The 21,566-nt window shown below is 39.7% G+C and overlaps 2 protein-coding genes across 2 annotated transcripts in view; one reads left to right on the plus strand and one right to left on the minus strand.

Moving 5' to 3' along the window:
• Nucleotides 1-441: 441 nt before the first annotated feature.
• The window catches only part of B3GALNT1 (beta-1,3-N-acetylgalactosaminyltransferase 1 (Globoside blood group)), a 32,898-nt gene continuing 11,773 nt past the window's right edge, over nucleotides 442-21,566 (plus strand). The window contains exons 1-3 of the mRNA XM_063339403.1: nucleotides 442-527; nucleotides 10,483-10,647; nucleotides 21,299-21,544. Coding sequence (XP_063195473.1) covers nucleotides 10,637-10,647; nucleotides 21,299-21,544 — 257 coding nt within the window. The 5' untranslated portion in view covers nucleotides 442-527; nucleotides 10,483-10,636. The remainder of the gene's footprint in view (nucleotides 528-10,482; nucleotides 10,648-21,298; nucleotides 21,545-21,566) is intronic.
• ARL14 (ADP ribosylation factor like GTPase 14) lies at nucleotides 15,552-21,481 on the minus strand. Its single transcript, XM_063339404.1, has 2 exons — nucleotides 21,352-21,481; nucleotides 15,552-20,435 (listed from the first exon to the last, which is right to left on the minus strand). Exon 2 carries the CDS (start codon nucleotides 19,411-19,413, stop codon nucleotides 18,829-18,831), a length of 585 nt encoding a protein of 194 aa, XP_063195474.1. The 5' UTR covers nucleotides 19,414-20,435; nucleotides 21,352-21,481; the 3' UTR covers nucleotides 15,552-18,828.

The raw sequence follows: 21,566 nt of genomic DNA on the forward strand, positions 1-21,566 counted from the left end.
GGACGGGAGGAGGAGCGGCGGGCGGCCGTGCCCGCTCCGCCCTCCCCGCCGTTTCCTCAGCCCAAAGCCATCAGCGGCTTATCCTTCGCCCCGCTCGGCTTTGCATTCGCTCCCCTCAGGGGAGACATCGCCTCGCCCCGCGCCACTTTAAAAAATAAAAAGGTGGTTTTTTTAATAAAACTTCTACTTGCAGCCGCAGGACGGCAGGGAGCGGGTAGCCGGGCTGGTGCGGGGCGGCGCGGGAAGGAGGTGCTCGGCTTCCACCGAGCCGGCTGAGGGGAGAGAAGACGGACGGCGGTTTGGCCCCGCACCGATGCTCAGCAGGGTCACGCCTGTGAAGTTTCAGAAAAGTACTTACTATAAGATGGAGCAAAAGGAGCCAGTGCAGCTGTCACGTTTGGCATGGTGCGGATTTCAACACAAACCACTTTTCTTTACTAGATTTGGCCCTAAGCACAACTAATTTTGGAAAGAGAAGGAGGTAGTGCACAGCAGCAGGTATTTTGGCAGCCCTTGTGGAGACATGGGTAAGCTCGAGTATTAACATCATTTGTATGCAGATGTGTCAGCAGGATTCTGCACTATTGGGCAGTATGCTCATTTATGGTGCATAGCAACTGTGGACCAAGTTCACAAGCAAGGCTTAGTGGGAGTATTTCTGATAGGGATGATCAGTATTGGGAGCAAAATAATTTTTCGGAAAGATCAGGTTTCATGGATCTTTCTAGTTTCCTAGCATGATGAAAAGAGGCCAGATTGGCTTATTTGGGTCCCAAATAGATTGCTGTCATCTTTTGGAGTCTGCTGTCTCAGAATTTTTTACAGGCCGATGGCTTACCACTTTGATGATGACAGTCAGGTTAAGTGGCATTGATGATGACAGTCAGGTTTAGTGGTGGTGGATTTTGGCCAGCAGTAACTGCTGTAACTCACTGTCAAGTGATGTAGGTGAACACCGTTTCCAAACTAATTACAAGCTTTCATCAGATAGGCTTTTCACGTTTGAGTATAGTCATAAGTGTTACACATGTTCATAAACTCCCTTCTGGGACTTAAAGCTTCCTTCCAGGATGCTTTTGTCACAAGCAACATTACCAATGTTTCATACAAACTGTGGTGAGCTGCAAAAAGTCATTCCTGAATTTGCACTGAACACACCGGCAAAGGGAATGATGCCATGAAAATTCCATAGGTGTGGTTTGTTTGATCACAGCCCAAGACATTTTGTTCATGCTACATATTGTGGCTACCAGAATATGTCCCTGTCTTTATTAAGGTAGATCTTAACTGTAAAGCATTATTTATTGGGAACTCACATCTGATAAACTATTGCCTTTTGACAGTCACTCTTCAGAAATACACCACTTCTATAGCTTTTCTGTGATGCAGGTCATTAGATGACAGAGAGTTTCTGGGAAGGTAGGGAGATCAACGATTTCCAGAAAAAAACCCCGTGGTTTATTTACAAAATAGCCAGTGTCTTTTCTTCTCAAAGCTCACTTGGTAATGCCTGTGACATTTGGGACTCAGCTTTAACTTGTGAGGAAAATACGCTCAGAGTAGTACCTGTTCCTTTCAGTGTTCCAGAATATTAGGAAAAAAAGCTGCTATCCAAACTGTTTAAGCTAACCTGGTAAATTTTTATTGAAATGAGGTAATGAGTATTGAAAGAAATAGATAGATACCCTTGCAGAGCAGAGGGGATTGTAACTTTTTTCCTACTTCTATCCAGAACGTAGTACCTCAGTGCATAACTAGAAGCACTCACTGGAATGTACGCTGCCCTGATCCTGCATGTAGTTTGTACTCGGTCTTAGTGATTGGAAAATTAAGTTGGGGGTTGTGGGGATTCCTCTCTGTTAAGTCCTGTATATTGATCGAACTCTCATTTCATCAGCGGCCTTATGATTTTCCATGGTGCTTGTTGAGAAGCCAAAGCCGTGATGGGAGACGCAGTCTCCCACGTGTGTAAACTAAGTCACTCAGAGATTTATGAATATCAGAAAAGAGAACTTGATTTAGTTCTTTGTGAAAACATGAGGAGGATGATCTTCCAGACTACGGGTTACTGTGTGTTTTATCTCTGGGAGATTTCTCAGAGGATGAGGCTCCGTTCCAAGAACGAGTTCTCACCAAGACTGAAAGTGGCAGAAGTCTGAGCCACCACAGCCACATTTGTTGCATAAATAATGTAGCAATGTCACAGCAATGTGGGTAGGGTAAATTAGTCAGGGTTAATTAGTCTTGGTGGTATTTCATATAGGCATAGCTACTTGTCTACCAATATGTAAACCATTTTGTTCAAAGCTGGTGTAGGTACATCAACCCCTTCACATTTCAGTCTGGATATGCAAAAAAGACACTTACATGACATGGCTACATACATTTTAAAAAGTAATGCAATTTGTCCATCTGGCAATGTTTTAGAAAACTACATAGAGAAAAAGAAAAAAAAGCATCTCTCTAGCTAGTGTTCTTACTCATTTTGGTTGGTATCACAGCACAGCTGCCTCAAGAAAACAGGATATTATAAAAGTATAAACATGCCAATGTCATACCTCACTGTTTCAAAATTAATGTATGTCAAATTGATGCTGTAATTTCAGAAGGAAGTCTTTAGTAAAGAAACAAAAATATTAAAATATGGAACAAGTAAAATTGTGTGAAGTCTGGGAAACAAGAAATTCTATCAGCATCTTCTATTTTAAATCAGTTGAGTAGAATTGATGGGTAGTTTCTCATTGCTTTTAGCTTCTGCACTTACTGTTTAAGGAAATGATCAGCAGGTAAAATATTTCACGTTACCAAATTGGAAATCTCTTATATTTGCTATGGCTTTTGTTACATTGAGTTTATTTTATAACCCTGTATTTACATCCAAATGGTTTGAATTAACTCAGGTAACTGCCTACTTTTGATTTAATTTTCAGTCGTATTTTAAGGCTGCTTCCTTTTGTGATTAAAGATTGTGTTGTATGTTTCACAGGGACATGCCAAATCCTTTGTATTTTTTATTCTCTGTCATCTTTGAAATTGCCCTAGCTGAACATACCTATTGTAATCGTGGAGTTGATATGATGGAAATAGTATTACACTGACAACCATGCTCTAATACTTTTTGCTGAACCACAGCTTTTTACATAATAAGGGTATGAAATCCAGAGAGAGATACCTAAAAATAACAAAGGTTTAACTAATAACTATTACAAGAGATGTGAAAATCCAGGATGCAGCACTACGAATCTGTTATTCTGACTGACTTATCTAGTTGTACATTTAAAGTTCAGCTCCTTCTGAGGAAGTTATGCACCAACTGGAGGAAATACAAGAATTTTAACAAGTAAAATTGCCTGGCAATTTTATCTAAAAATAAAAATGAAAGTATCAAAAAGTTACTATTACATAATGGCATGAAGTCATTGGTCTCAAAAGGTATTTTACAGATATATCAATAATTTCCTGGTTAGTTGTGTCACTTCCTTTGAGGAAGAATTTTAGTGTCCCTGAGAAACATTTTTGCAGAATGAGTTGTAAAATTTTGTTGCCCCAAAAGGATTTCTTTGTGAGCAGTCTCTTAAAGCACAACTGAGGCTTTGTCTCAGCAGAACATGGTCATTAATAATGAGATTGGACTGTAGTACGTTGGTACTAGTGTGCTACATTTCCTGACCGTCTCTTGAGATTGTAACTAGTTAGGCTATGAAGATAAAAAATATATGGTGTCCAAGACCCAACCCAGAAGTTTATGAAAGAAAAAAACATTTTGCTCCGTCACTGCTCTTTTCATAGCTACCTTTCCCGTGTCTTCACTAACCTAAACGTATACATGCTCATCCAACCTCTGCCACCTCCCGCTGCTGCCATGCTTAGCACTGACTCTGTAGCATGTGGTTGGGGAAGATGGCATCAGAAAGCCAGCACATTCTCTGGCGACCAGAACTGACTCAATGCTCTAACTAGTAACAATGACCTTTTAATGAAGTCATCTCTCTGTTGACCTTCCCTCTGTGTTCTTGGAAAAAGATTGACAGAGACAAGGGACTGAGCAATAATCGTGTCACTTCATGAGTAACCATTTGAAAATAACTGAGAATCACCAAGGTAGTGTTCCTTGGAGAATCCTCCTTCAAATCCAGACCTGTCCTAAAATCACATTGCCACATCATCAGATCTAATATACCATTCTGGTGTGCATAGTTTTCTTATTGTGTACCTTTATAGGAAATACAAGAACTCGCTTCACTCTTACTAAATTATGTATGTTTGGAGGAAGACTATCCTTCAATGGTCTTTGATCTGTATTTTTCATCTGGTATCATCTGAAGAATAATTTAGTGTTGACTTCAGTGAAGACATAATCAGAGATTAATCAAGTGCGTTTTGTTTAACTGTAGTCTAATTAATCTGTTTAGCTCTCAGAGGAACAATTACCATGTTATTTTTGTATTGGTTTGATTTTACCTCAGATCATCAGTGCAAATCTCCCAACACTCGGAAGACCAATCTTGAAGAATAGACCAGTTCCCTTCTGAATTCTTGGTGTTGTGGCATTGGGCTGTCTTTAAAAATAAAACTACGGGATAGTTTGATTCTAAATTAGTTTCTCCTAGAAGGATATGTTTTGGCTAAATGTAGATGCCTACAACATAATAAATTATGCATATAATGCAAATTCTCTTTGTATGATAATGTTCAAACCTCACATGATATTACAGTACAAAGCTCTGTATCTTTTTATATTTTTGCATATTTCTTAGATTGGAAAATAATAGTAATGCAAATATAAAGATGTGAATTAGGTTCTGCTCACCTTCCAATCCTTCAAGCAATAACAGGGAAGATAGTGAGAGCTGCCTTAACCTCTCATTAAGGAGTCCTTCTAAATTATTCGCTGCTGGCACCTGAACATAAAGTTGGAGTAGCTTGACGCAGTTATAATTTGTGTGGGATTTGAGCTGTCTGGTGATGTATAGGTGCCAGAAAGGAGATACCATTTGGCAAGGAGGAATTTTTGTCCATGATACAAGTTTCCAGTTGATATAAGGAACCAATTTTGTCACTTTTCAAAGTTTCTGACACAGAGGATATGCTGCATGGGCATTGTGCTCAAGCGTATGAAAATTCTGGCTTGCCACGCAGCTACATCATAGAGATGATTTCAGAGATCATTTGGATCTCTAAAAAAGAAAAAAAAAAAAACAGAAAAAAGGCAGCATATGTATGTTTAAAATGGCTTTTAGGCACTGTTGTGCCGTCCATATCTGTATACACAGCTAGACAGATTTGTGTTACAAATAGTTTACATTTACAAACAGGTAACATATTTATAATTTGTGAATTTTGCACTTGATTATGCAATTAGAAAATATGTAATTATCAAGTAATTTTGAAAATGTCTTTCAAGAAATACTGTAGATTGATCTGAAATATTTTACTCATATATTTTGCCCTAAACATACATTTAGGTAAAATGAGTCACTGCAAATGGCTTTTCATAGTCAGTAAACCTATCTCCTTAGTATAAGAAACAAAATATTATGCAAAGCTGAGAAGATTTGTGTTGCAGATAGAAAAATTCTCATTAATCCTGGGGTTTATCTGCCTTTTCAGACTCAAAATGGAATAGCTAGTATTAACAAAAAAGTAGACCACTGGACTGCTGGTAGGATATTTTATGATAATCTTTCATCTGGTATGCAAACACAGCTATTTGTTTTCCTTTTACACAGAGCGTCTCCAAGTCTGGAATCCAACTGCACTTGCTGGACAGTGAAACACCCATATCAAATAATACCTCAACTTAAACTGAGGTCAGCTGTGAATATTGCACCAGGTGGAAAAGATATAAAAACTGTCACATACAAATAGCAAATATACAAAATTGAACTTCACAGAACAGGGACTTTATTTTAAAAGGGACATTATTAGAAAAATTAACCTACATGAGATTGAACAGGACCAATCCAAGTAAAGCACCATGGTTTTCCTGGGCTGCATTAAGCAACTCAAGTTCTTTTGCGCTCGTTTTCACTTTTCCCCGAAGTTCTGTGCTGGAGCTCCTTAGCATGAAAAGCCTTTTCTAGAGAGAGCTAGAGGTGCTGACAGTTCTGCTGCTGAAGGAGCGGGCAGGTGGAGACATAATGATCCCAGAGGCAAGTCAGCACAGAACCCTTAGCATGAGCTAAGCGAACCCCACACCATGAGGCAACAGGTCGTGAGCAGCAGATGCCATGCTTGCATTTCAGACCTCCCCCACTGAGGTAACAACCCCCACAGGCTGCTTTCAGGGGAGATAACTCAAAAACACAGTTTTGCAGAAGACCGCACATTTTTAAGGTTAAACCTAGGAGAAAATTTGATTTCTACACGCTGAACGCTATTTTTGCATTTAGTCTTCTGTCAGTGTGTTAGAATAATTTTTTCAGATGTGCCATTAAGCAGCTAGTACCTCTAGGGTGTCACCTTTTAGTGCAGAGCCTGATTTTGCCTGAGCCCTCTATAGTCTCTTCTGCTGTTTTCTTATTTTACCCATTTGAACTGCTTGAGCCAGACAGTAATTTTTTCTCCCTCAGAAAATGTTCACACAAAGCTGAAATTCCTTCCTGAGCAATAGCTTTATTGGTCGATTCTTAATTAGTTGCTCAAATGTGCTTCGCCCCAGTTGTATGCCATCTTGTAATAAAAGGCTGTACACTGACTATCTGCAGCATCTACAACAAATCCTGGTATCACTGCTGACCTTTCCTTTACTCTTTCTGTTGTCTAGAGGCATGTGAAACCAGCAGTATGATGGTCCATACATCTGGCATGGATGCATGTCATTCCTTTTGAGCTAGAAAGACATATTAATACTGCTATCTTCTTGGATAAATTATTAACTCTCAAATTACAAACAGCCTTCTGTCCTGCTTCCCTCCTCACTTGAAAAAAAAGTTGATATACAGTGATTTTAGGTAATTTTTCAACTTGTTTTTCAAATTGTTACCCTAACCTACTGGTTTAAAGTTGCTTTTTGATGGAAGTTGGCTGAAGTCCTTTGGATGACGGGAGAAAAAAAAAAATCTGGACCACATTAAACAGCTCTCCTATCTTTTGGCTACATTCACTCTCACACAGGGTTCATTCTCTTGTGCCGCGGGACACTCGGTTGTATTCAAAAGCTGTCAAGTTCTTGTACATGTGTCCCCTTTATATTTCTGTGCCCAATTAGAACTATTGGTTACACTGTATTCTAGCTTTTTTGTATTCAGAATAAAACGTTATGTTTTTATACTTAGAAAAAAGTGCTCTTTAATCATTAGAACTATTGGTTACATTGTAATCTAGCTTTTTTGTATTCAGAATAAAACGTTATGTTTTTATACTTAGAAAAAAATACTCTTTAATCGTTAGAACTATTGGTTACATTGTAATCTAGCTTTTTTGTATTCAGAATAAAACGTTATGTTTTTATACTTAGAAAAAAATACTCTTTAATCGGAGTGGTACTTAAAAACTCACTTCATAGCATCAGTTCATAGCATCACTGTTTCTCAGAGTAATGAACTGCCCAGAACTGAAAATCAAAATCAGCCTAGAACACCCTAAAACGTCCAAAACATAGTAGGATTCAATGCCTTTCCATTTATAACGCTTTAATCATGTTGTACAAGACACTGAAATTACTGAGAGATGTTCTTGATCTTGGTTTCAGTGCCGGCCCGTATCAGATGTTAATGAAGCCACAGGCCTGTTGATGTCACTTGGCCAATTTAGTTTTAGTGCTCTCACTCATTTAACGCTGTCCCTCGCCAGGCTTGCTTTCCTGTGCTTACGTACAGCCTGGGTATTACAGATGCCTCGAGGATCTCCTCTCACAAGGCCTGTTTGAATTTGAAACACCACATAACGAGCACTTTTTTCCTAGTTAAAGAGCTCTAGATATTTTTCATTTTTTTGGAGGCTACCGTGTGATTAGTTACAAGATAATGCACAATATTGTGTTTCTTCAAAAGGAGAGGCTGCAAAACAGATCCCCAGATGGTGTGAATTAAAGGTAGTTCCTCTGGCTTCAGTGGCCGTTTGCTGATTCACATCAGCTGAACATCTGCTCCTGTGATTAGAAAATAAACGTAGGGCTCCCACATGACTGCAAACACTAAGCAGGAGGCAGTCCTGTTAAAATTTGTGATCAGAGCTTCAAAGCTATCTCTGAAATAGCACATGAGCCTACTTCCAAGTTATTCTGATTTAATGTAACTTTAATAGAACCTTTGATTTTGGAATTGCTTTTAATTTACATTGGTGATGTTTTCTACAGTTCAGCCTATATACACTCAGTTTTTAATGCATTAGATCAGACCATTTGAAGACAAATTTATAGATCATGAAAAGGCTATTGCCAAAAACATTTCTTGGTAGCAGAGACGGAGCTGATTGCAAAATCCATTAGCTGCAAATAGCCCAAGATGAACAGGAATCAGTCGTGAATCAGCAGATTGTGGAGCTGCGCCTTCCTGCCTTTGTCCTAGCTGCTCTAGCTTTCAAACAGAATGATTTCCTAATAAAGGCATGGGAAGAAAATTACATTTGAGATAAAAAAGTGAGGAAATGGTTAGTGAAATGAGCCATTTCAGCGTTCCCTGGAAGAGTCAGGGATATACTGTTCCCATGCTAAAATAAATTCCTTCTTAAGAAGCCCCTAGAACAAAGTCATCCTCTGGTAGCACTGCTTGCTGACGGTAAGACAGTGACAGAAAACTCTTCTGTCGTAGCTGCTTGTTTTGGGTGAGTTCCATAATGTTTCTTCAAGGAAAGGAAAACTTAATATCTGCTGGTAGGCCTGGGAATTCCAATATTCTGGATTCTGTTCCACTGGACTGTCTGTAGAAGGGGAAGTAAGTCCCTTGCCCGCATATCCTTAGTTCCTCATGCTTTCAAATGGAAGGATGATTCTCAGAGCTGTATTTTAAAAATTAATATATACAATATGCTTAGATAATTAAATGCAAGTATGAATTGCTAGGTAATACGTGTTTCACATTGCATATAGAAACACTAATAGGATCGCAAAGCCAGACACATTTATGGGAGCATCTAAAATTTAAGCGATCTTATTTCTGGCTGTTAGCAGTGCCAGTGAGCAGAATTTAGCATATAAAATGGCATCAAATCCAAGATGCATCTTTTATGCAACAAAAATGTAAATGTCCAGATGCAGATTGCTATTGTCAATGCTGCGTTTCAGGCTAATTTTGCAAGGAAACTAGAATACATAACTGAACAAGGAATTTCGAAACGCTGAAGGACTGATATTGAGTAGAGATGTGAAAATACCTTAAGTACGCGTATCTCTGTTACACAGTAATAAAGAAAATGAGTACTTCTGAGCAGCAGCACTAACAAGGTCCATTCTCGTAAGGATTTCTGACTGAGCTCTCTTGATTTTCTGGTGTCTGACAAGGGGCAATACTTCTGTTTCAGCTTTTCTTTCGGGGGTAATAATGGCCACATAATTTTCCTGAAATATATAGGATTTTAGTAGCTTCAAGAACTCTATGCCTCTGTCAGATCACCTAGATCAACTCTTTATTTTAATGATCGTTACTTCTTTTTATAATTAAAATCTCCATTTAGTTATGTACTGGTATTCAGGGCTGTTATAAATCACTACCAACTTAATGTGAAAAAAAAAAAAAACCAAACATTTTAAGGTTAATGGCAATTCCAGTTTAGAAACACATAATCTAATAAGCTATGGAGTAATTTTCCTTTCTCCATTGTGGTAGTCTGAGCGTGTGGGACAGATATGATGGGATTTTGTAGTGTTCCTGCAGGAAAATAATGCTGCTGGCATGGAGAAGGGAGCGGGGTGGGGGTGGAACTGCTGAGGAGTGAAGTCAGACTGTGAGAATGGCACTTTGGCTATCCTGGATGCTGTAATGACTGACAGGGTATTTTTTGCAGTATAATACATTTGAGTAGACTGTGAGTGACACTTGCCTGCAATCTAGGAAATAGAAAACCGACGTGAAGCTGACTTGCATTCCCATCTGTTGCACAGAAGATGTTGAGGCAGAATTACCTGCCTAAAGATTTACACTTGAGCCATAGCTGACAGCGTACATTTCACTCTAACAGTAAAAATTGCTTTTCGGTAAAAGTAAAAAAAAGACAGAAATAAAATGAAGGGAAAGGGAAAATTCTCCCCTGGCCAGCCAGGAAGAGAAGCAAGGGGGTCCCCAGCCAAGCTGCCTCCTCTGGGCTCCTTTCCAGTGCAGCACGTGTTCCCCCACAGTACCTTTCCCATAGTAATGAGCTACTTTTCATTTAGATCCACTCAACCCACTATTGATTGTTCCTGCTTATGATGCTGTTAGCGCACACTTTAATGAGGAGCATGTGTTGCAAACTAACAGGTTGTTAAGCTTTGGACATCTATATTACTGAGTTATGTTTACTGAATGTTGAAATGACTATTGTCTGCTTGTTTTTTTCCCCTAGCATAAACCAAAGGCTACGACCAAGAGGTAGGAAAAGGTGGGAAAGAACGCATCATTCCTATGCTGGTGGCAACTGCTTCCCTTGAGAACCCACCATAACAGCCATTCATGGATTGTAGGTGGACAGCCACGAGCGTGACAGCACAAGGATTCTCATGCTGGGGAGGTAAGTTTGGCTGCTGTCACAGGGGGCAGCAGGCCAGGATGAGTGCTACTACAGAACTAATATTGACGTTACTAACATGAAATAGTAGCACGGACCACCAGCTTAGCAGTCAAATATTATACCAAGTTTTTTTCCAGAGTTATGTTCAATTCTCATTAACTTCAAAAGATGTTTCAAGTAAATGTCAGGCTTGTTCCTTTGTTAACTATGGCTCACTCTTCATCTTAAGCTACCCGTGATACGAAAATCACTGTTCATTCTATAGAGCAGATTGCAGGAGGGATTCCCATGAGATGTAAACACAGTTTTTAATCCTCTCAGCATTTACATGCTGTAAATAAATCAGAACCCTGTGAAAGAAGTAGGAAAAACTTAATACAATTTGTTGTACGTTTGAATTACATTGCTAACATATTAAATAGATTTTTAATTACAGTTAGTGAGGCTGGTAATACCAAGACCTCCAAAGCAGAAGAAAAAGCAGATAGAGGGAGGTCCTGTGGTACTGATGTAAGTAATCGCATACGGAGGGTCTCCCCGTTTCAGAGACAGTTCTGGCAGCTGGACTGTTGTTCCTCCCCTTTTCCTCTCTGGTGGAACGGTCAGTCCAGTGGGTTGGAAATGCTGCGAAAGGATGATATAATCCAAAAAAGAAAAAGTTAAGGTCAGGGGCTGTACTGTTGTGGTACTTTCTTGACAGTGAGGTACTCCAGTGTGTGATACTGTTTGCATTCATTAGCGAAACGATTGTAGCAGAGTACTCATTCAACTATGGGTCATCTAGAAAATGTTTGTCTTTTTTTTTTAAATCAAAGACTGAAGTACAAATGAACAGAATAACAGGAATTAAGTTTTCATCAGAGAAATCTGTCAAATAATTTTTTTCAAAATAATTTAGAGAAATCTTCTGATTTTTTTTAAAAATATTTAATTCCATAGAGATTCAAGTTGAATTGGAATATTTACTTTTTAAGCGACTCAAACCAGCATTTTTTTAATCAGATAAATACAATATTAAAGTAATTGCATTTCTTTGTTTTGACATACTTCTTTGGAGAAACAGCAGTTTGGACATCACTCACTGTTACGAAATTTCTGTTTCATACAATGCTCAATGCTGTACTTTTGAAATATTCGTCTGAATGTGGAATGAAAACAAATGTGGATTTTACCTAAAGTACAGAAATTTTCATTTAACAAATTGTTACTATCAGGTCTGTAAATGCATAATATCTGCAAATAAGTCCCATCAATGTTGTAGTTAGGCAGTTTTAGTTTGAAAAAGAGATGTACGAGATTTTTAGCTGTGTGGTTTAAACCTCAGAACAGAGAGCCAGTTCTCATGCTCATGTTGGCACCATTTGAATTTTCAACCAGTTTCGTTTTTATGAACTGCAGTATGTCTTACGCACCACAAGATGTCTCAGTGTGGAAATGCTAAACTTTATACAAGTGTTTTTATAATATTACTCAATTTAGGTAAAGATTTTCTAGTATTTGACTTGGGTTTTCCATAATACTTGGCAGGGGCTTTTTAGTAGCACATGAGAAAGAAAAGCGTATACAAATTTACCCATTAGTGTAGGCAATAAATTGTTTTAAGTGGTCAATGAACTGAATGACTCACTGGAAAAATCTTAATCTTTGAAAAGCAAAGGCTCAATGTATAGCATTTAGTAAGCAGGCGATAGCTGAGAAATATGAATAGCTAAGAAGATGTCTTCCTTAGCTGGTTAAATGGAAGAGCTATTTTAAACGACTGTATTTAATTTCCACACCATTTGATTTTAATAAGATGGCATATTTTTTTAATGACTTATATTCAGTATTAATATTGTTTAGAGTTAGTATAAGGAGCCAGTTATTTGCATAATAATTTCTCAAAGGTTACATTATCTTTGGGGCCTAATGCTACTAAAATCTATGAAATAGTTGCCTTTAGTATGTAATATATGTTCAGAGAGAATACACGTGAAGTAACATATGTGAGGACAAGTAGGAATGCTTGCCTACATTAAATGTTTGTTTTTAAATAAGAGAAGGCTTCTTAACACACTATTATCACAAGAGGGGAGTGCAAAAGCCACTCAAGAGTTGATGGCTGGAACACGATTTTTTTGGCTTTCTATTGCTTTGTGTATCTGCATACACTTAGTACTGTGTTTGTCCTGAGAACTTTTCTCACCTATTTTTCTTTTCTCTGTCCTTTCCCATTGTATTTCTTTAGCTTGTCTTCCTCCACTTCTCCTCCTGCTTAACTCCTTATATACTTTTTCTATAGCGTACTATTTCTTACTTTACCTTTTTAGATAAAGCAGAGTAATTCAAGCTGGATTTGTATGCCCTCATGTTGGTCTGCAACATGTGTAAATAGCAGATGAGCACGTAAGCATTCATATTGTGAACAGCTATATTCATTTTAGGTGTATTGAACCTTACATTGTAAGTCCTTAACGAAGGAAAAAAAAGAAAACATTTTAATTTAGTCAAAAGCCATCGCATTGTGTTGTGAATACGTGAAATTCCTGCACCCAGCAGTGGAGGCCTGGGCACGAGACCCAGCCGGGGGGGACATTCTTTTGTCATATAGTAGTTAAGCTGTTTACAGAATGCCTTTGCATTTTGTTTTGCATCCAAATGATATGAAGGATTTTCACATGAATCTCTAATGGCCCTAAACTAAAATAGAACTTTTCAGAATTATGAATCAGTTAAAAAAAGGCTGAGGCTAGCATTCTTCAGTGATTAATGTGTATGCTTTAGATAAAGTAACTGAAAACTATTGATTAAGGCACAGTTATCCTTTAACAGCCAAGCACAATTGTAAGGGAGATTAGCCTTTGTTTGGATCAATGAAATTGTTGCTGCAGTTCCCAACTATGTTTGCTAAAAAAGAAAGAATACGCATGGCTCAGGTTTCAGAGCTAGATGGTTTATTTAAACTCACAAAATTACATGTTTTAGTAGATATTTCATGAGATTCAGCCTACTTAGGGCAGTAATATAAGGTCTAGAAACTCTTCTCATCAGTCAGGTCGTATATGAAACACAGAACAAAAAGATGATCTTTGCACCAAAGAAAGCATATTCTAAGGCTAGAAGGGAACAGAAGAATAAATACGGGGAGAACAAGGAAATAATAAAAGAATACTCATGAGAAGATACGGGCTGCAGCCTCGTCATAAAACGAGGCTATTGTCAGGATTTGTGCATCATGGGAAAGTGCTTTAAGGAAGGATCTGAAAGTAAACAATGAAATGGTTTTGTAAATGTGTTTGGGTAATTCCAAGTATAAGGAGCAGCATGAGAGAAAGCACCTAAACACTCAATGAAAATCTAATAAAAAGACCATGAAAACTGACATCGCCATTTTGATAACTGGTGAAGGAAAAGGGAAGTGAGAAAAGCTCTGCTATGCAGAGACTTGCAAGTATAAATATGTAGCTGTGGAGGGAGATGCAGAGCTGACAGAGGGTGAGGGGAGGTCTCTCTTGGTGGCAGCCCAACTTAGCGCTAGATGCGGTACAGTTACACTGCAAACACGTGTGGACGAGTGGGAGTGACACAAGACCATTTATCACAGCGAAAAAACAGAATATTGTAGAACCTGCAACACAAGCTAACGCACAATTTGTTAAATTCACATGCGTTCAAAATAAGATGTGTTTGGACTTGTTACTGTTTTATGAATTTATATTTGCAAATTGTAGCTGCAGTATGGTGTGTGCTTTGTAAGCAGGGCCTCCACCCTCAAGAGTTTACATCCTAAATTACGGAGGCTTGTATAATCTAGCCTGCGTGATCTGATGAGATACATGTCCAGAATCCTTATGCCTGTGCTGAACAGGAATACCTGAGCTAATTGTAAGTGGAAGAAGTTTAGTTGTAACAGCACAGAACTCAGTATGGGTCATTTACTTTGTGAAGAAAGCCTGCTTTAAGCAGTTTAATACGCATACAGCACTTCAAAATATTGTATTCCTTTGCAGTAGACTTAGAACTTGATGTATGAAAGTCTTTCCTTTGGTTGTTTCAGTTAACTTGTCAGAAATGAGGAGGAGATGGCAACAGAGACATTTTGAGTAACTCGCCCAGCTCTACATTACCTGATATTGAAAAAGCCTTGTCCTGCATTCCTTATACACTACACTTCCCTTTGATTCTGCAGCATATTTAATTATTGTGAGACTCGTCTCCCAGGCAAAGGGAGTATTACTATCCAAATTTGCAATGGTTTCTTATGCTGCTCCACACCTTCCCTTAAAATAGCATTTCATCCCACTGGAACTATGTTCAGTGAGCTCCATGACAACTATTTCAAAACTCAGAAAGCTGATTGTGATTTTATACCACAGTAATCTTATCAACGAATGGGCAAAAGGACAGTGCCCCATACTCTGGATTTGTCAGCTTTTAAATTGTCACATCCAAACATGTCCCAGTGGATAATCTCCTTGAGAGGGCACAGGATACAGCATGCCTTGGGTTTCCCAGTTTGTGTTTCGCAATCTAAGATACGTACCATTTATTTCTTCATGGATGACTATTATGTCAGCAGAAACAAACAGGAACAGCAAACTTTGTGTAAGAAATATCAGCAGACACTAGAGGACTTGTACACTTTAGCTACCACATAGTTGTCACGCTTCTACCGCTTCAGTGCAGTCGCACAAGACTGCCAGTATGCATCAATAAAAAATGCAAGAAACACCAGGGTGATCAGGGTGTGATTTATTAGGAAAGCTCATGAAAAAAGTTCCCAAACCTGAAGCAATATAAACAGCTGGGGTGGGGGCCAAACTCTCTAAGGCCTTTCATCCCATGCAAACTTTTCAACTCATAGACATTGGTTCCACTGCCAAGGGGGGACAGCATTCTTCATATTCTAATTTTTTACCTTCTCAAAGCACCCTGAACCCTTCAATTGTCCTAAAATTGTTTTTAGTGAGTAACCTATATAAATTCTAAATAATAAAATAAAACTTATCCAGGAATAAATTATGCTTACGATGCTGTGGATTGTATTTTTAGCACAAGCAGAATTCCACTTTGTTGTGCTATAACGTAAAGACAATTCTGCTCATTATCTTGTTCAGCCCAGCAGTCAAAAGATAGGAAGCTCTCTATCGCAGGATGAAGCGCTGAAACCCCTTTGTAACTTCCTTGCTATTGATTTCACCACATAACACGTGATGGCATCGAATATCAAACAATTTCCAGGCTTCTGATAGGGACCAGACAGTGCCCTGGGGTGAGTACGCGGGTGAGGGCAGAAGGCGCGGACGCTGCGGTGAGTGGCGCAGGGGGCCCTGCTCCCTCCTGCCTCTGCCAAGTGACCGTCCGTCAGAACCAGCCCCAGTCTGCTGGTGTGCTGGGGAGACGCGCCGCACCGGCTGCAAAGCGGGCAGCGTGGGGACCTGCTCTGCATCCTTGCAGAACTGAGCCAGAGGTTCCACCTCCTCTGCACCTTCCTGCCCACGTAATATGCTTTTTCAGGGATCCTTCCCAAAACGTGGTGAGCAGCCAGGGCGATGCTTTACTCCAGGTGTAGAAAGGAAATTCTAAACAGTGGATTCTATATCTTCCGTCTCCTCATCCTCATCCTATTTACTCATGCAGTATAGAAAAAAGACCAGCCTGCTCCAGGAGGAGAGGAACTAATTAACTCTGGGCTCTGTGGATTTATGTCCTCTTGTAGGCTCTCTTGCGGCTCAAATGGAACATTTATCTCCTCGGGGATTAGTCTTTTGTACCTCATCAGCTTTGCTTTCACTGGGGCACCAGTATGGCCACTTTTCTCTATCTCACTGATTTTTTTAAATTAAACTTTCAGGTATATAATTCCTTTGAGAGTGTGCACCCCTGTCCAACCCGATTTAAAGCTTAAAAATTATTCAGAAAGGTAGGGGTCTCCACGGGCAGAATAAAATGGGCATGGCTTCACTTTCTTAGGAAACCAATCCCTGAGAAAAATCAATTTTTAAATACTTGATATTCTCTAAAGTGAATGGAATTGGGTTTATTTATTTCGTGTGAAGGATGATGTAAAACATTTTCTTCAAGTCAATGTGAGTATCACTTGATCTAATTTGTTAACCTGCAGAAGGGACCGTGTGCCTGAAAGCTTATTCTCTTTTTTAGCTGTATGAGCTGGTCTATTATACTACTTTATTTCTCCCTTCAGAACTTGCTTCTTGTCTAATTAGAGACCCTGGTGCACTCTCATTAAATCTCTCAAGGAGTTTTATTCCCTGGGGAAGTCCCGAGGCCAGTGAACTAGATTCAGATTGATAATAGACACATGATTAGATTAAACTAGTGGGAGAATTCAATATGTAACCTATGCATTCAAATGTTTATGAATGTATTGATCTGAAATACTACATTTTTTAGCATTGAATTGTTGGGTTTAGAAAAATAGTGTTCTCGTTGTAGACTTTTAAAAATATTTTCTGGGACAGAAGATACTTTATATTGAGCCTAAATCATCAGACCAGGCAATGACAAGTCTAAATATTTGCTCTCCTTTTAGAAATGTAGTCTCAACATGACTCAGGATTTAGCCTGTGGTAATTACTGTCAATAACAGCTTCTGTTGAGAAACAGTCCTTTGTTTACTATTTCAGCAAATTCACCTGATGATTTTTTGTGTTTGAATAATATATGCATGAGACAACAGGGTACGTCCGTGTGCTTTTCTTGCTGCTTCACCCTACTATAACTTGAAAATCCTGCCTGTTTATTAGTAAGAACTAAATGTAAATCTCTTACGTGAATTACTTTGCGTGATCATTTTGTCGCAGGCGAAAAGCTCACAAGCTGACCCTTGCCGCAACTTTTTCAGAGTGCTTAACTGGGAAGTTCGTTTTGACAAGGGACTGCTGAGGCACAGAGTGATTAAGTGACTTGGCCACGGTCAAAGATTGTGGTAGACGTAGGAAAGAAAAATCCAGCTATCTAAGCAAGCATCCTAACCACTGGAGCATCCTACCTCTGCAGACATTGCTCAAGAAGGCAGAAATAATTGGGCTGTATTTTCTGGGACTGTATAACCAATAATTAGACGGTGTCTTTTCTCTTGCTTTTAAAAGAGCAGGCCCTATTAACTTTTCAGCCTTAGCGTTAAAACTGTTTTCATGGTTGATTCAGTTCAATTAGTCTTCCAGTTATCAACCCTTTGTTGCTTTAACGGCATTCACAATACTAATTTGCTCCTTCATGAACCAGGAAATCTGAACAGAAATTTCATTTGGAATTTTTTTTCTACAAACTGTAGTAATAGGATTAGAAATTTTGTGCAACTTATGTCAAATTTAATCAAACCTAAATTTATCAGTAACAAAGTTTCAGACGGCTTCAGTACAGGCAGGACAGGATCCATCGAGATCTATAAAAAAATGACTCAAGGAGCCAATTCCCCCCATCCCTTCCCTCTTTATCCCGCACCCCAAAACCGAGGGGGATCAGCGCTTCGTTGGACCGATCCCATACTGGCTTCCATTGCTCTGCTCTTGGCTAAGGATGGCAATCCGACAGCACAAAGAAATGGGCACATGGAAATCTGTAACAACGAGACATCAGACCTACACCTTACAGACAGCACCAGATCCCACTTTTGTCTGTGGCTCGATGAGGAGCAGATCCTGTTAAAATCCATTTGGAGTAATCAGTTCTAGAATGCAATAATACCCCAAAAATATTTCAGATTCCCAGGTTCTCTTGAACATAACTAAGAGGTTAAGCTCTAAAATGACTATGTTTTTACATGAGAAATACATCCACAGGACATTTATTATGAAAGAACATTTTCTCTCGCACTTTTCTTGCTGAGTGAATGACTTGGTTATTTTACGTCTTGGCAAAACAACTTCATTTAAGCATTTTAAGCACTGCTCACCAATTTTGTTTCCACTTGCTAAAGTTCAGAAGCTCAGCTCCACCTTTTTCATCGTTCAGCCAAGACACTCCTGAGCTGAATAAACCCGAGTATACGATCACTAATAAAATGCTGCAGAGTAGTATCACAGAAGCATCTGCAGGTATAACAGTATAACTTAATATTGTCAAAGTTCTTTATAAATATTTACTTATAGGAGTTCCCCAGAATCCAGTATTTCCAGATTTAGTCTGTCCAACAAAATATGCTGATTAAAGTTCACCAGAATTTGATGACAGAAATTCCTAAAGTGTTTTGATTTCCTTAAAGACTGTAGAAGTCTCCTTTGATCTGCTGTACTGTTTTGCAAACGTGGTTAGTCTTTGGAGAGCTTCTGACAAACCTTCTCCTGTGATAGCACAACAGGGTTGTACGTACCAATTTCTGTCACTGCAGTATTTCTTCATGTTGAATCTCCTGGTTATTTCCTCAGCGTTCAAAGCTCCAGGCAAATCCTGCTTGTTCGCCAGCAGGACGACTGGTACGCTTTTTATAAACTCATTCTTTAAAATGAGTTCAAATTCTTTCTTTGATTCTTCCAGACGCTGCTTATCAGAGCTGTCCACAACATACAGCAGTGCGTCTGTGTTTTCCAGGAAATTGCACCAAACATGTCGCATTTTCTGTTGTCCTCCGACATCCCAAACCGTCAATGTAAAATCTTTCCCGGTTTCGATCATATCAACATTAAAGCCAATTGTTGGAATTGTTAGAAAAACGTCATTATACTTGAACTTGTACAACAGTGTAGATTTTCCTGCAGAATCGAGTCCTAACATCAGTATAGTCGCTTGCTTGACTTTGGAGTGTTTGGTGTTCTGGAGGCCCATTTGCGCCGGGGTGTTCTCCAGGAAGCCTTTAAAGCTGGAATTCGCTGTTTCCCGTGAAGCCAATTTCTGTCAGAAATATGTCTTTCTTCCTCCGTGAGATGAAGCACAAAGAGTCAGGAAGAGGAAGGGGAAGAAGCAGCTTTGCGCTATGAAAATCAAGTAAAAGCACTGTACAAACACATGCTGGCTTTTATCAACTTGATAATAGGCAAACAGCATTTATGAAGGTGTGCTGTTCCGTGCCAAGCCTGTGGGTGGAACAACCATGAGTAACATACCGATTGGTCACAAGCGCAAAGGTTGCAGCCTTCGAGCCTGTTTGAACAGTGAGCCACACTTACATGACCATTCAAGAGCTCTTTACCTTGTAAATTTGTCTGTGCTGAACAAGCAGCAGCCCGGTTATACTCCCCGATGCCTTGGTCCAGGGAACCGCTAGCTGTCTGCCCTGTTTCAGTGGGTGCCCAGAGATAAACCCCTTTGTCAATGCATCCGCAGCCGTTTCGGAAAAGAAACGAAATATAAATGCAGCTAGGGAGGAGGGGAAATGTTAAGGTTTGTCCATACTTACCAGTCCACAAAATGACAAGGTGCCTGATTTATCGGTGCTTCCCATCTTCCAGCAACCTGTGAATCTCGAGAGGTTTCTGATGTGAGTGTACACGGGCACATGGGCTCAGTCAAACCACGACTCCACGTACAAACGTGCTCTGCTCCACGGGCTGCCTCGGGCTCCGGCCATCGCTCCTCCTGCCCACGCGCGCGTGGAGTTGTCTGCTCCGATTACAGCGTCAGAGTTGTGTTTGTACGGACAAGTTTAACTGCACTCTGCATGGCGGAGACTAACTACAGATCTTAGGACCTGGTCATTACTGAGACTCAGCTACATGAAATTAAGAATTTCCATTAGCTTCATTACGCTCCATTCTGTTGCCCACTGATCTACGATCAAGATTTCCTTCAGGAACGAGAAGGGGGGCAAAAACTGAGTCTCAATCAAAGCATCATTTTGGACCAGCACTCTAAATAGTAGAGGGGATAGAAAATTTAGTCTAATATTATTTAATTCTTATTGAATCTCTGTTTTTTTGACAGTTAGGCCTGCGCTGGTCTGGTCCAACGCGTACCAAGTATTGCAGTACTCATTTGCCCTTATACCCAGATGCACTGCTATTAGTTATTGCCATTTGTCTTTGCTTCAGAAAGTACATCATCAGCAAAAAAAACATACAGGTCTTCTGGCCAAGTGAGCTGCTGACTGATAGGGTAATCATTTTGATAATTACGACATTGGTTGCTCAGATATTACACATGTTGCGTAAAATAAACCTCAGTCTTGACAGACAAGTTATAATCTGGTTTTCCTTGAAGCTGAAAGGGTTATATCAGAAGTAATTGGGGGCAACAAAAGATGGCAGTGGCATACTCACTGTTGTGCATTTTTCATATTTAATAACACGTATAGATTACGTGTAGGATTTTTTTTCAGGAGCAGGTCACGATGTGTTAAACCGGGGAAGAAAGTGTTTGTGTTTCTTGATAAATAATGTATAGGAATGAATCAAAAGTTGGGGAGACAGGAAACTATGCAAAACGCATTATTAGCACAGTCAAATGAATCACAATTCCCTGCAAAATAGCATGCCACTTCCCTGAAATATGGTTATCCCGATCAAGGGCAAACCCTCCCTTCTGTGCAGGCTGAGACAGAGTGGACGGATGCTCTGTGTCCCTGGGTCGTGCCGTGATTTAAAGATTACTCTACATATTTGCTCCAACTGTATTCGATATTGGTGGTCTCAACTGTTATTTTATTACATCAGAGTGTTAAAGAAGTAACTAAGCAACGCCCAACTTTTTACAAGCTAATTACATTTATTTCCAGGACAGAACAGCTGGCTTCTGAAGACTCCGTGGTTTTGCAGTTTTTACCTGTACCTGAGTCAAACGCCGAGTTTGGTTCCGAGTGCGACGTTGGGATGCCGAGCCCCGTCCCGTCCCGGTTCCCCGCCTTTCTCCGGGGTTCAGAGCCCCGGACACCGTGCCGTGCTCCACCCGCACCTTCTGCATCTGCATTTGCCCCCAAAGACGAGCGTTTGGAAGGAGACCTCTCCCTTCGCTTTGTCCAAAGGTGCGTTTGCTCTGCCGGGGTG

The sequence above is a fragment of the Chroicocephalus ridibundus genome, chromosome 6, assembly GCF_963924245.1.
Source record: "Chroicocephalus ridibundus chromosome 6, bChrRid1.1, whole genome shotgun sequence".
NCBI classification, from domain to species: domain Eukaryota; kingdom Metazoa; phylum Chordata; class Aves; order Charadriiformes; family Laridae; genus Chroicocephalus; species Chroicocephalus ridibundus.

Coding starts and splice junctions, on each gene's coding strand:
- ARL14 (XM_063339404.1), bottom strand. CDS start 19,413: ATGGGCCTCCAGAACACCAAACACTCCAAAGTCAAGCAAGCGACTATA.